At 50.1% G+C, this 13,732-nt stretch overlaps 1 protein-coding gene across 1 annotated transcript in view; it reads left to right on the plus strand.

Moving 5' to 3' along the window:
- The window catches only part of LOC139388517 (SPT6 homolog, histone chaperone and transcription elongation factor), a 50,653-nt gene that overhangs the window by 12,605 nt on the left and 24,316 nt on the right, over positions 1-13,732 (plus strand). The window contains exons 14-24 of the mRNA XM_071135215.1: positions 777-906; positions 1,425-1,575; positions 4,953-5,107; positions 7,150-7,345; positions 7,602-7,744; positions 7,890-8,007; positions 9,289-9,365; positions 9,547-9,682; positions 11,264-11,401; positions 11,541-11,708; positions 13,308-13,435. Of these exons, the coding sequence (XP_070991316.1) occupies positions 777-906; positions 1,425-1,575; positions 4,953-5,107; positions 7,150-7,345; positions 7,602-7,744; positions 7,890-8,007; positions 9,289-9,365; positions 9,547-9,682; positions 11,264-11,401; positions 11,541-11,708; positions 13,308-13,435 (1,540 nt within the window). The remainder of the gene's footprint in view (positions 1-776; positions 907-1,424; positions 1,576-4,952; positions 5,108-7,149; positions 7,346-7,601; positions 7,745-7,889; positions 8,008-9,288; positions 9,366-9,546; positions 9,683-11,263; positions 11,402-11,540; positions 11,709-13,307; positions 13,436-13,732) is intronic.

Below are 13,732 nucleotides of genomic sequence, written 5' to 3' on the forward strand. Positions count from 1 at the left end.
GGCAACCTGTCTCATCCTTTTCAAATTCTGCAGAGGCTGACGTGTTACATTATGAATGCACTGGGACATGTTAATGTCACGGCGCATCGCATCAGGAACTAACAGCTTCTCTGTTAATGTCAAGACGCATCAGGAACTAACAGCTTCTCTGTTAATGTCAAGACGCATCGCATCAGGAACTAACAGCTTCTCTGTTAATGTCACGACGCATCAGGAACTAACAGCTTCTCTGTTAATGTCAAGACGCATCGCATCAGGAACTAACAGCTTCTCTGTTAATGTCAAGACGCATCGCATCAGGAACTAACAGCTTCTCTGTTAATGTCAAGACGCATCAGGAACTAACAGCTTCTCTGTTAATGTCAAGACGCATCAGGAACTAAAAGCTTCTCTGTTAATGTCACGACACATCAGGAACTAACAGCTTCTCTGTTAATGTCACGACGCATCAGGAACTAACAGCTTCTCTGTTAATGTCAAGACGCATCGCATCAGGAACTAACAGCTTCTCTGTTAATGTCACAACGTATCAGGAACTAACAGCTTCTCTGTTAATGTCACAACGTATCAGGAACTAACAGCTTCTCTGTTAATGTCAAGACGCATCAGGAACTAACAGCTTCTCTGTTAATGTCAAGACGCATCAGGAACTAACAGCTTCTCTGTTAATGTCACGACGCATCAGGAACTAACAGCTTCTCTGTTAATGTCACGACGCATCGCATCAGGAACTAACAGCTTCTCTGTTTATTTTTCGCTCGCTCACACACACACAGATGGCCTGGCTAAGAAGTTTGGTCTGACTCCAGAGCAGTTTGGAGAGAATCTGAGAGACAGCTACCAGCGTCACGAGACAGAGCAGTTCCCTGCCGAGCCTGTGGAGTTGGCTAAAGACTACGTCTGCAGGTAACCACACACACACACACACCCAGAGCAGGGTAAACCGCTTAACGTAACGACACACACACACAGAGCAGGGTAAAACGCTTAACGTAACGACACACACAGAGCAGGGTAAAACGCTTAACGTAACGACACACACACACACACACACACCCAGAGCAGGGTAAACCGCTTAACGTAACGACACACACACACAGAGCAGGGTAAAACGCTTAACGTAACGACACACACACAGAGCAGGGTAAAACGCTTAACGTAACGATACACACAGAGCAGGGTAAAACGCTTAACGTAACGACACACACAGAGCAGGGTAAAACGCTTAACGTAACGACACACACAGAGCAGGGTAAAACGCTTAACGTAACGACACACACACAGAGCAGGGTAAAACGCTTAACGTAACGACACACACCCAGAGCAGGGTAAAACGCTTAACTCTGTAGAGTTGGCCAAAGAATAAGTCTGCAGTTAACCACACATACACACGGACCCCCCTAGCTCTCCCTCTGTGTGTGTAGCCAGTTTAACAGCCCTGAGGTGGTGTTGGAGGGGACCCGTTATATGGTTGCGATGCAGATTGCCAGGGAGCCTCTGGTCAGACACGTCCTCAGACAGACGTTCCAGGAGAGAGCCAAGATCAACATCAAGCCCACCAAGAAGGGAAAGAAGGTACGGGAACCAAGACACTGCATTAACCGTGTTCATGTTATTGATGGTAGGTATCCAGGGTAGACAGGCTGTGTAATGTTATTGATGGTAGGTATCCAGGGTAGACAGGCTGTGTAATGTTATTGATGGTAGGTATCCAGAGTAGACGGGCTGTGTAATGTTATTGATGGTAGGTATCCAGAGTAGACGGGCTGTGTAATGTTATTGATGGTAGGTATCCAGGGTAGACGGGCTGTGTAATGTTATTGATGGTAGGTAGACAGGCTGTGTAATGTTATTGATGGTAGGTATCCAGAGTAGACAGGCTGTGTAATGTTATTGATGGTAGGTAGACGGGCTGTGTAATGTTATTGATGGTAGGTAGACGGGCTGTGTAATGTTATTGATGGTAGGTATCCAGAGACGAGACAGGCTGTGTAATGTTATTGATGGTAGGTATCCAGAGACAGGCTGTGTAATGTTATTGATGGTAGGTATCCAGGGTAGAGACGGGCTGTGTAATGTTATTGATGGTAGGTATCCAGAGTAGAGACAGGCTGTGTAATGTTATTGATGGTAGGTCTCCAGAGTAGACGGGCTGTGTAATGTTATTGATGGTAGGTCTCCAGAGTAGACGGGCTGTGTAATGTTATTGATGGTAGGTATCCAGAGACAGGCTGTGTAATGTTATTGATGGTAGGTATCCAGAGTAGAGACAGGCTGTGTAATGTTATTGATGGTAGGTATCCAGAGTAGACGGGCTGTGTAATGTTATTGATGGTAGGTATCCAGAGACAGGCTGTGTAATGTTATTGATGGTAGGTATCCAGAGTAGACAGGCTGTGTAATGTTATTGATGGTAGGTAGACGGGCTGTGTAATGTTATTGATGGTAGGTAGACGGGCTGTGTAATGTTATTGATGGTAGGTATCCAGAGACGAGACAGTCTGTGTAATGTTATTGATGGTAGGTATCCAGAGACAGGCTGTGTAATGTTATTGATGGTAGGTATCCAGAGACAGGCTGTGTAATGTTATTGATGGTAGGTATCCAGGGTAGAGACGGGCTGTGTAATGTTATTGATGGTAGGTATCCAGAGTAGAGACAGGCTGTGTAATGTTATTGATGGTAGGTATCCAGAGTAGAGACAGGCTGTGTAATGTTATTGATGGTAGGTATCCAGAGACAGGCTGTGTAATGTTATTGATGGTAGGTATCCAGAGTAGACAGGCTGTGTAATGTTATTGATGGTAGGTATCCAGAGACAGGCTGTGTAATGTTATTGATGGTAGGTATCCAGAGACAGGCTGTGTAATGTTATTGATGGTAGGTATCCAGGGTAGAGACGGGCTGTGTAATGTTATTGATGGTAGGTATCCAGGGTAGAGACGGGCTGTGTAATGTTATTGATGGTAGGTATCCAGGGTAGAGACGGGCTGTGTAATGTTATTGATGGTAGGTATCCAGAGTAGAGATGGGCTGTGTAATGTTATTGATGGTAGGTATCCAGAGTAGAGACAGGCTGTGTAATGTTATTGATGGTAGGTATCCAGAGACAGGCTGTGTAATGTTATTGATGGTAGGTATCCAGAGTAGAGACAGGCCGTGTAATGTTATTGATGGTAGGTCTCCAGAGTAGAGACGGGCTGTGTAATGTTATTGATGGTAGGTCTCCAGAGTAGAGACAGGCCTGGTAATGTTATTGATGGTAGGTAGACAGAGTAGAGACAGGCCGTGTAATGTTATTGATGGTAGGTATCCAGAGTAGAGACGGGCTGTGTAATGTTATTGATGGTAGGTATCCAGGGTAGAGACGGGCTGTGTAATGTTATTGATGGTAGGTATCCAGAGTAGACAGGCTGTGTAATGTTATTGATGGTAGGTAGACAGAGTAGAGACAGGCTGTGTAATGTTATTGATGGTAGGTAGACAGAGTAGAGACGGGCTGTGTAATGTTATTTATGGTAGGTATCCAGAGTAGAGACGGGCTGTGTAATGTTATTGATGGTAGGTATCCAGAGACGGGCTGTGTAATGTTATTGATGGTAGGTTTCCAGGGTAGAGACGGGCTGTGTAATGTTATTGATGGTAGGTATCCAGAGTAGACGGGCTGTGTAATGTTATTGATGGTAGGTAGACAGAGTAGAGACGGGCTGTGTAATGTTATTGATGGTAGGTAGACGGGCTGTGTAATGTTATTGATGGTAGGTAGACGGGCTGTGTAATGTTATTGATGGTAGGTATCCAGAGACGAGACAGGCTGTGTAATGTTATTGATGGTAGGTATCCAGAGACAGGCTGTGTAATGTTATTGATGGTAGGTATCCAGGGTAGAGACGGGCTGTGTAATGTTATTGATGGTAGGTATCCAGAGTAGAGACAGGCTGTGTAATGTTATTGATGGTAGGTCTCCAGAGTAGACGGGCTGTGTAATGTTATTGATGGTAGGTATCCAGAGACGGGCTGTGTAATGTTATTGATGGTAGGTATCCAGAGTAGACGGGCTGTGTAATGTTATTGATGGTAGGTATCCAGAGTAGACGGGCTGTGTAATGTTATTGATGGTAGGTAGACGGGCTGTGTAATGTTATTGATGGTAGGTATCCAGAGTAGAGACAGGCCGTGTAATGTTATTGATGGTAGGTAGACGGGCTGTGTAATGTTATTGATGGTAGGTAGACGGGCTGTGTAATGTTATTGATGGTAGGTAGACGGGCTGTGTAATGTTATTGATGGTAGGTAGACGGGCTGTGTAATGTTATTGATGGTAGGTATCCAGAGTAGAGACAGGCTGTGTAATGTTATTGATGGTAGGTATCCAGAGACGGGCTGTGTAATGTTATTGATGGTAGGTATCCAGAGACAGGCTGTGTAATGTTATTGATGGTAGGTATCCAGAGTAGACAGGCTGTGTAATGTTATTGATGGTAGGTAGACAGGCTGTGTAATGTTATTGATGGTAGGTATCCAGAGTAGAGACAGGCTGTGTAATGTTATTGATGGTAGGTAGACAGGCTGTGTAATGTTATTGATGGTAGGTCTCCAGAGTAGAGACAGGCCGTGTAATGTTATTGATGGTAGGTAGACAGAGTAGAGACAGGTTGTGGGAACTTTCCTCTGTATCACCATTCCTTTACCAGGAACTATCCTGGGATCCAGTGCTGGACTAACACACATAACAAACTCAGTGAGATCTGTCTTTAGACCACAGCCAAGATAACAAACACAACAAAACAACAGCATGTTGATCTTATACTGTTTAGTGTTGGTGTAAGTGTGTAGAATACCGTGTCCTATTAACTTGACTCCTACAACAAATGGTGTAGAAATGTCTGGTTTAAGACGTGATCCTCTTCGCTGTCCTCATGCCGTGTTGACCTGACTCTGGTTTGTTATAGGACATGGACGAGGCCCACTTTGGCTACTCCTTCAAGTACCTGAAGAACAAGCCAGTGAAGGAACTGAACGGAGACCAGTTCTTAAAGATGTGCCAGGCTGAGGAGGAGGGGCTTCTCACCATAGACATCTGCATCGATCTCCTAGGGGTCAAAGGGTAAGGCGTGGCGGCATCGACCTCCATAGGGGTCGAAGGGTAAGATGGAGGGCCAAACCATAGAGAATGAAAGGTTGTATTAGCATGGGCAGCACCATTGAGGGCTTCTACCTTTTTAATGTAGTCAACTGGGTAGGACTCCCAACTTCATTGGCTGATGCCTCCTGGTGACCCTGTTGGAGTCATGTACAACCGGGTCATTAGGAAGGATCAGCAAATCGTGAAGAAGAAAATGGACTACTTCAGAACAGCCTCAATGGCGCTGCCCATGCTGTCACAGCCGCTCTAATGGCACAGATACAAAGATGAGTCCTCCATCTATCTCTATGGGCCAAACTCATGACTTAAAGTTTCTCTGAATGGTCAAACTTACCCCCTCCCTCTCTCTCTCCTCTCTCCATCCCTCTCTCTCCTCTCTGCCAACCCTCTTCCCTCTCTCTCTCCTCTCTCCATCCCTCTCTGCCACCCCCCCCTTCCCCCTCTCTCTCCTCTCTCCATCCCTCTCTCTCCTCTCTGCCAACCCTCTTCCCTCTCTCTCTCCTCTCTCCATCCCTCTCTGCCACCCCCCCTTCCCCCTCTCTCTCCTCTCTCCATCCCTCTCTCTCCTCTCTGCCAACCCTCTTCCCTCTCTCTCCTCTCTCCATCCCTCTCTGCCAACCCCCTTCCCTCTCTCCATCCCTCTCTCTCCTCTCTGCCAACCCCCTTCCCTCTCTCTCTCCTCTCTCCATCCCTCTCTCCTCTCTGCCAACCCCCTTCCCTCTCTCTCTCCTCTCTCCATCCCTCTCCCTCCTCTCTCCATCCCCCTCTCTCCTCTCTCCATCCCTCTCTGCCAACCCCCTTCCCTCTCTCCATCCCTCTCTCTCCTCTCTGCCAACCCCCCTTCCCTCTCTCTCTCCTCTCTCCATCCCTCTCTCTCCTCTCTGCCAACCCCCTTCTCTCACCTCTCTCCATCCCTCTCTGCCAACCCCCTTCCCTCTCTCCATCCCTCTCTCTCCTCTCTGCCAACCCCCTTCCCTCTCTCTCTCCTCTCTCCATCCCTCTCTCTCCTCTCTGCCAACTCCCTTCCCTCTCTCCATCCCTCTCTCCATCCCTCTCTCTCCTCTCTACCACCCCCCTCTCTCCTCTCTACCACCCCCCTCTCCCCTCTCTCCATCTCTCTCTCTGCCACCCCCTCTCTCTCCATCTCTCCTCTCTACCACCCCCCCTCTCTCCTCTCTGCCACCCCCCCTTCCCCCTCTCCCCTCTATCTCCTCTCTCCACCCCTCTCTCTCTCTCTCTGCCACCCCCCTCTCCCCTCTCTCCATCTCTCTCTCTCTGCCACCCCCTCTCCCCTCTATCTCCTCTCTCCACCCCTCTCCCCTCTATCTCCTCTCTCCACCCCTCTCTCTCTCTCTGCCACCCCCCTTTCCCCTCTCTCCATCTCTCTCTCTGCCACCCCCTCTCCCCTCTATCTCCTCTCTCCATCCCTCTCTGCCAACCCCCTTCCCTCTCTCCATCCCTCTCTCTCCTCTCTGCCAACCCCCTTCCCTCTCTCTCTCCTCTCTCCATCCCTCTCTCTCCTCTCTGCCAACCCCCTTCTCTCACCTCTCTCCATCCCTCTCTGCCAACCCCCTTCCCTCTCTCCATCCCTCTCTCTCCTCTCTGCCAACCCCCTTCCCTCTCTCTCTCCTCTTTCCATCCCTCTCTCTCCTCTCTGCCAACCCCCTTCCCTCTCTCTCTCCTCTCTCCATCCCTCTCTCTCCTCTCTGCCAACTCCCTTCCCTCTCTCCATCCCTCTCTCTCCTCTCTACCACCCCCTCTCTCCTCTCTACCACCCCCCTCTCCCCTCTCTCTCCTCTCTACCACCCCCTCTCTCCTCTCTACCACCCCCCTCTCCCCATCTCTCTCCTCTCTACCACCCCCCTCTCCCCTCTCTCTCCTCTCTACCACCCCCCTCTCCCCTCTCTCTCTCTCTCTACCACCCCCTCTCTCCCCTCTCCCCTCTCTCTCCTCTCTCTCTCCCCTCTCCCCTCTCTCTCCTCTCTACCACCCCCTCTCCCCAGGGTTGCAGGTGACCAGACATACTTTGATGAGATCAAACAGTTTTACTACAGAGATGAGTTCAGTCACCAGGTGCAGGAGTGGAACAGGCAGAGGACCCTGGCCATCGAACGCTCCCTCACACAGTTCCTCTACCCTCAGATGGCCAAGGAACTCAAGAACAAACTCATCGCGGAGGCCAAGGAAAACATCATCAAGGTAGACCATGTTACAACAAACCTAGCTTCTTCCAGGACTCTCTGTATCCCATAGGATGGTGAGTTGACATGACCCGATCATTGGAGATTTGTGAATTCCACTTGTTCCAGCACGTCTTGTGAATAAGTGTTTCAAGCATAAATTAGGTCACGTGGTGTATAATTCCTCTTCACCTTTGACCCCAGTCGTGTTGCAGGAGGCTGTATAACTGGCTGAAGGTGTAGGTTTGTTTACCCTGTGATATTGTCTGGTCCAGTCATGTTGCAGGAGGTTGTATAACTGGCTGAAGGTGGCTCCTTACAGACCAGACCAGCAGGCGGAGGAGGAGGATGATGATCTGATGGATGAGAGTCAAGGAAAAGGCATCAGAGTCCTGGGAGTGGCCTTCGCAGACAGCAGGTGTGTGTGTGTGTGTGTGTGTGTCAAAGATTCATAAGGTGTCTTCCATCCTTGTATTTTGTACCACTCAATAAACAGCCACCATAAATTATTTGTGATATGTTTCGATGAGTGATAACTAAACGTTGTAATTCTGTTACCATAGAGACACGCCAGTGTTCTGTTCACTGATCAACGGAGAGGGAGAGGTGGTGGACTTCCTCCGTCTGCCCTACTTCCTGAAGAGGAGGAACGCATGGAAGGAGGACGAGAGAGACAAAAAGGTACAGACAGATGGACGACAAGAATCTCCTGTCTCTCCTCAACTCTCCTCTCCTCTGCCCTCCTCCCCTCTCCTCCCCCCGTCTCTCCTCCCCCCGTCTCTCCTCCCCCCGTCTCTCCTCCCCCCGTCTCTCCTCCCCCCGTCTCTCCTCCCCCCTCTGTCTCTCCTCCCCTCTCCTCTGCCCTCTCTCCTCCCCCTCTCCTCTCCTCTGTCTCTCCTCCCCCCGTCTCTCCTCCCCCGTCTCTCCTCCCCCGTCTCAACTCTCCTCTCCTCTGCCCTCCTCCCCCCGTCTCTCCTCAACTCTCCTCTCCTCTGCCCTCCTCCCCCCGTCTCTCCTCAACTCTCCTCTGCCCTCCTCCCCCCGTCTTTCCTCTCTCCTCCCCCCGTCTCTCCTCCCCCCGTCCTCCTCCCCCGTCTCTCCTTCCCCGTCTCTCCTCCCCCGTCTCTCCTTCCCCGTCTCTCCTCCCCCGTCTCACTCTCCTCTCCTCTGCCCTCCTCCCCCCGTCTCTCCTCCCCCGTCTCTCCTCCCCCCGTCTCTCCTCTCCCTCCCCCCGTCTCTCCTTCCCCGTCTCTCCTTCCCCGTCTCTCCTCCCCCGTCTCTCCTCCTCCGTCTCTCCTTCCCCGTCTCTCCTCCTCCTTCCCCGTCTCTCCTTCCCCGTCTCTTCTTCCCCGTCTCTCCTCCCCCGTCTCTCCTTCCCCGTCTCTCCTTCCCCGTCTCTCCTTCCCCGTCTCTCCTTCCCCGTCTCTCCTCCCCCGTCTCTCCTCCCCGTCTCTCCTCCCCCGTCTCTCCTCCCCCGTCTCTCCTCCCCCGTCTCTCCTCCCTCGTCTCTCCTTCCCCTCGTCTCTCCTTCCCCTCGTCTCTCCTTCCCCTCGTCTCTCCTTCCCCCGTCTCTCCTCCCTCGTCTCTCCTTCCCCCGTCTCTCCTCCCCTGTCTATGCATTAGCAGTTATAATCATCACCTCGTCATTGATTATGTTGTAGGAAGCACTTTGATGTCAGCTGGCCTATAGGCTGCAATGGAGAAAACCGTGTTGCTGATCTCAGTGTGTTTGATTTTGAGGCTGTACCTTATTTATATTGGAGTCATTTAGCAGACGCTCTTATCCAGAGCGACTAACACGAGCAAATAGGTTTAAGTGCCTTGCTCAAGGGCACATCAACAGATTTATCACCTAGTCGACTCGGGAATTCAAAACCAGCAACTTTCGGTGACTGGCCCAACGCTCTTAACCGCCAGACTACCTGTATTCTAGTGATCTGATGGTGTGTTTGGTCTCCTCAGCTCCAGGACATTGAGAACCTGAAGAAGTTCCTGACCAGTAAGAAGCCTCACGTGGTGGCTGTTGCCGGGGAGAATAGGTGAGTTCCACTACTCCTCTACCTGTCTTTCATACCCTCCTGGAAGCAAAGCACCAGGACACCTGTAACCAGGACACCTGGCCTGTTCTTTTCTATTGGACATTTCCAGAAAGAACTTCCTCAGTTCCCTGTGCGTGTTCTGTTTGTTGCCTAGGAACTAATTGTGTGTGTGTGTGTATAGGGACGCCCACATGATAATGGAGGACATTAAGAGGACAGTGAGTGAGTTGGAGCAGGAGTCTTCTCTGCCTGCTGTGGGAGTGGAGCTGGTAGACAACGAACTGGCCATGCTCTATATGAACAGTACCAAATCTCAGGTACACTCACACACACTCCTTAAACACATACTGTACACACAGTCCACATGAACTCCAAGAAATCAAGTTGGACACTTGCAGCATGAATACAAAGCTGCATCTACAGTCGTGGCCAAGAGCTTTGAGAATGACACAAATATTAATTTTCACAAAGTCTGCTGCTTCAGTGTCTTTAGATATTTTTGTCAGATGTTACTATGGAATACTGAAGTATAATTACAAGCATTTCATAAGTGTCAAAGGCTTTTATTGACAATTACATGAAGTTGATGCAAAGAGTCAATATTTGCAGTGTCAACCCTTAGTTTTCAAGACCTCTGAAATCCACCCTGGCATGCTGTCTGTCAATTAACTTCTGGGCCACATCCTGACTGATGGCAGCCCATTCTTGCATAATCAATGCTTGGAGATTGTCAGAATTTGTGGGTTTTGGTTTGTCCACCCGCCTCTTGAGGATTGACCACAAGTTCTCAATGGGATTAAGGTCTGGGGTGTTTCCTGGCCATGGACCCAACATATAGATGTTTTGTTCCCCGAGCTTTTGCCTTATGGCAAGGTGCTCCATCATGCTGGAAAAGGCATTGTTCGTCACCAAACTGTTCCTGGATGGTTGGGAGAAGTTGCTCTCGGAGGATGTGTTGGTACCATTCTTTATTCATGGTTGTGTTCCTAGGCAAAATGATGGGTGAGCCCACTCCCTTGGCTGAGAAGCAACCCCACACATGAATGGTCTCAGGATGCTTTACTGTTGGCATGACACAGGACTGATGGTAGCGCTCAGCTTGTCTTCTCCAGACAAGCTTTTTTCCAGATGCCCCAAACCATCGGAACGGGGATTCATCAGAGAAAATGACTTTATCCCAGTCCTCAGCAGTCCAATCCCTGTACCTTTTTCCTCCAAAAGTCTTCTCCTCACTGTGCGTGCTGATGCACTCACACCTGCCTGCTGCCACTTCTGAGCAAGCTCTGTACTGGTGGGGCCCCGATCCCGCAGCTGAATCAACATTAGGAGACGGTCCTGGCGCTTGCTGGACTTTCTTGGGGGCCCTGAAGCCTTCTTCACAACAATTGAACCGCTCTCCTTGAAGTTCTTGATGATCCGATAAATGGTTGATTTAGGTGCAATCTTACTGCCAGCAATATCCTTGCCTGTGAAGCCCTTTTTGTGCAAAGCAATGATGGCAGCACGTGTTTCCTTGCAGGTAATCATGGTTGACAGAGGAAGAACAATGATTCCAAGCACCACCCTCCTTTTGAAGCTTCCAGCCTGTTATTCGAACTCAATCAGCATGACAGAGTGATCTCCAGCCTTGTCCTCAAAAAACACTCACACCTGTGTTAACGAGAGAATCAGCTGGTCCTTTTGTGGCAGGGCTGAAATGCAGTGGAAATGTTTTTTTGAAGATTCAGTTAATTTGCATGTCAGAGGGACTTTGCAATTAATTGCAATTCATCTGATCACTCAACATTCTGGAGTATATGTAAATTGCCATCATACAAACTGAGGCAGCAGACTTTGTGAAAATTAATATTTGTCACACTAATCTAACCATGTTTCTCTGTTCTCTATTCCCCCCCCAGACTGAATTCCGTGACTACCCTCCCCTGCTGCGCCAGGCTGTGTCAGTAGCCAGGAAGATTCAGGATCCTCTAGTGGAGTACGCTCAGGTCTGCAGCTCAGACGAAGACATCCTCTGCCTCAAACTACACCCTCTACAGGTCAGAGTGTGTGTGAACGGGGGGGAGGCTTCGTCTGATCAATGCCATTTTGGGTTGGAATTGTCCTTTTAAGTGGCCTTTGCAGGTACTGAAGGGGACATTATTTGATGTTTCTTGAACACTTTCCCTCTCCCTCCAGGAGCATGTAGTTAAGGAGGACCTGCTGAGTGCTCTGTACTGTGAGTTTATAAACCGGGTCAACGAGGTTGGGGTGGATGTGAACCGAGCCATCTCTCACCCCTACACACAGAGCCTGGTTCAGTTCGTCTGTGGCCTCGGACTCAGGAAGGGATCCCACCTGCTCAAGGTCTGTGTCTCACTGTCTCTCTCGGTCTGTCTGTCTCTCTCGGTCTGTCTCTCTCTCGGTCTGTCTCTCTCTCGGTCTGTCTCTCTCTCTCTCGGTCTGTCTCTCTCTCTCGGTCTGTCTGTCTCTCTCTCGGTCTGTCTGTCTCTCTCTCGGTCTGTCTGTCTCTCTCTCGGTCTGTCTGTCTCTCTCTCGGTCTGTCTGTCTCTCTCTCGGTCTGTCTGTCTCTCTCTCGGTCTGTCTGTCTCTCTCTCGGTCTGTCTGTCTCTCTCTCGGTCTGTCTGTCTCTCTCTCGGTCTGTCTGTCTCTCTCTCGGTCTGTCTGTCTCTCTCTCGGTCTGTCTGTCTCTCTCTCGGTCTGTCTGTCTCTCTCTCGGTCTGTCTGTCTCTCTCTCGGTCTGTCTGTCTCTCTCTCGGTCTGTCTGTCTCTCTCTCGGTCTGTCTGTCTCTCTCTCTCGGTCTGTCTGTCTCTCTCTCTCGGTCTGTCTGTCTCTCTCTCTCGGTCTGTCTGTCTCTCTCTCTCGGTCTGTCTGTCTCTCTCTCTGTCTGTCTCTCTCTCTCGGTCTGTCTGTCTCTCTCTCTCTGTCTGTCTCTCTCTCTCGGTCTGTCTGTCTCTCTCTCTCGGTCTGTCTGTCTCTCTCTCTCTCTCTCGGTCTGTCTGTCTCTCTCTCTCTCTCTCGGTCTGTCTGTCTCTCTCTCTCTCTCGGTCTGTCTGTCTCTCTCTCGCTCTCGGTCTGTCTGTCTCTCTCTCGCTCTCGGTCTGTCTGTCTCTCTCTCGCTCGTCTGTCTGTCTCTCTCTCTCTCTCGGTCTGTCTGTCTCTCTCTCTCTCTCGGTCTGTCTGTCTCTCTCTCTCTCTCGGTCTGTCTGTCTCTCTCTCTCTCGGTCTGTCTGTCTCTCTCTCTCTCTCGGTCTGTCTGTCTGTCTCTCTCTCTCGGTCTGTCTGTCTGTCTCTCTCTCTCGGTCTGTCTGTCTGTCTCTCTCTCTCGGTCTGTCTCTGTCTCTCTCTCTCTCTCGGTCTGTCTCTGTCTCTCTCTCTCTCTCGGTCTGTCTCTGTCTCTCTCTCTCTCTCGGTCTGTCTCTCTCTCTCTCTCGGTCTGTCTCTCTCTCTCTCGGTCTGTCTCTCTCTCTCTCGGTCTGTCTCTCTCTCTGTCTCTTTCTGTCTGTCTCTCTCTCTGTCTCTTTCTGTCTGTCTCTTTCTGTCTCTCTCGGTCTCTGTCTCTTTCTGTCTCTCTCGGTCTGTCTGTCTCTCTGTCTCTGTCTGTCTGTCTGTCTCTGTCTCTGTCTCTCTCTCGGCCAGTGCAGGTTTTGAGTCAGAGCCTTGTTCAGTATGTCTGTTGTTCCTTAGTGTTTGCTCCACACCTCTCCATGGTCTGTATTGTCTCTCTCCGCTGTTGAGTCCTGTGTCATGTTTATCTTGACCCATGTCCTGTGTTTCAAGAGTAGAATTAGACATTTTTACACGATTATTATTATATTGTCTCTCCTACCCTTCTCTCTCTCTCTCTCTGTGTGTGTGTGTGTGTGTGTGTGTGTGTGTGTGTGTGTGTGTTGTGTTTCATCCCTGTACATGGTCTGTAATGTTTCTCTCCTCTCCTGGTCCAGATCCTGAAGCAGAACAACACTCGTCTGGAGAACAGGACTCAGCTGGTCACTATGTGTCACATGGGCCCCAAGGTCTTCATCAACTGTGCCGGCTTCATCAAGATAGACACCGCCTCTCTCGGAGACAGGTACGTGGTTGGCTGTGCCAGGAGGGTATGAATATTTATCCATGGTGTATCCATAGTCCCCTGTATGTTGTTGACGCTCTCTCTCCTCTCCCCCCTCACCTCTCTCTCTCCTCTCCCCCCTCACCTCTCTCTCTCCTCTCCCCCCACCTCTCTCTCTCCTCTCCCCCTCACCTCTCTCTCTCCTCTCCCCCCTCACCTCTCTCTCTCCTCTCTCACTTCTCTCTCTCCCTCACTTCTCTCTCTCACCTCTCTCTCTCCTCTCCCCACTCACCTCTCTCTCTCCTCACCTCTCTCTCT

The sequence above is a fragment of the Oncorhynchus clarkii genome, chromosome 29 (genome assembly GCF_045791955.1).
Source record: "Oncorhynchus clarkii lewisi isolate Uvic-CL-2024 chromosome 29, UVic_Ocla_1.0, whole genome shotgun sequence".
Lineage (NCBI taxonomy): Eukaryota > Metazoa > Chordata > Actinopteri > Salmoniformes > Salmonidae > Oncorhynchus > Oncorhynchus clarkii.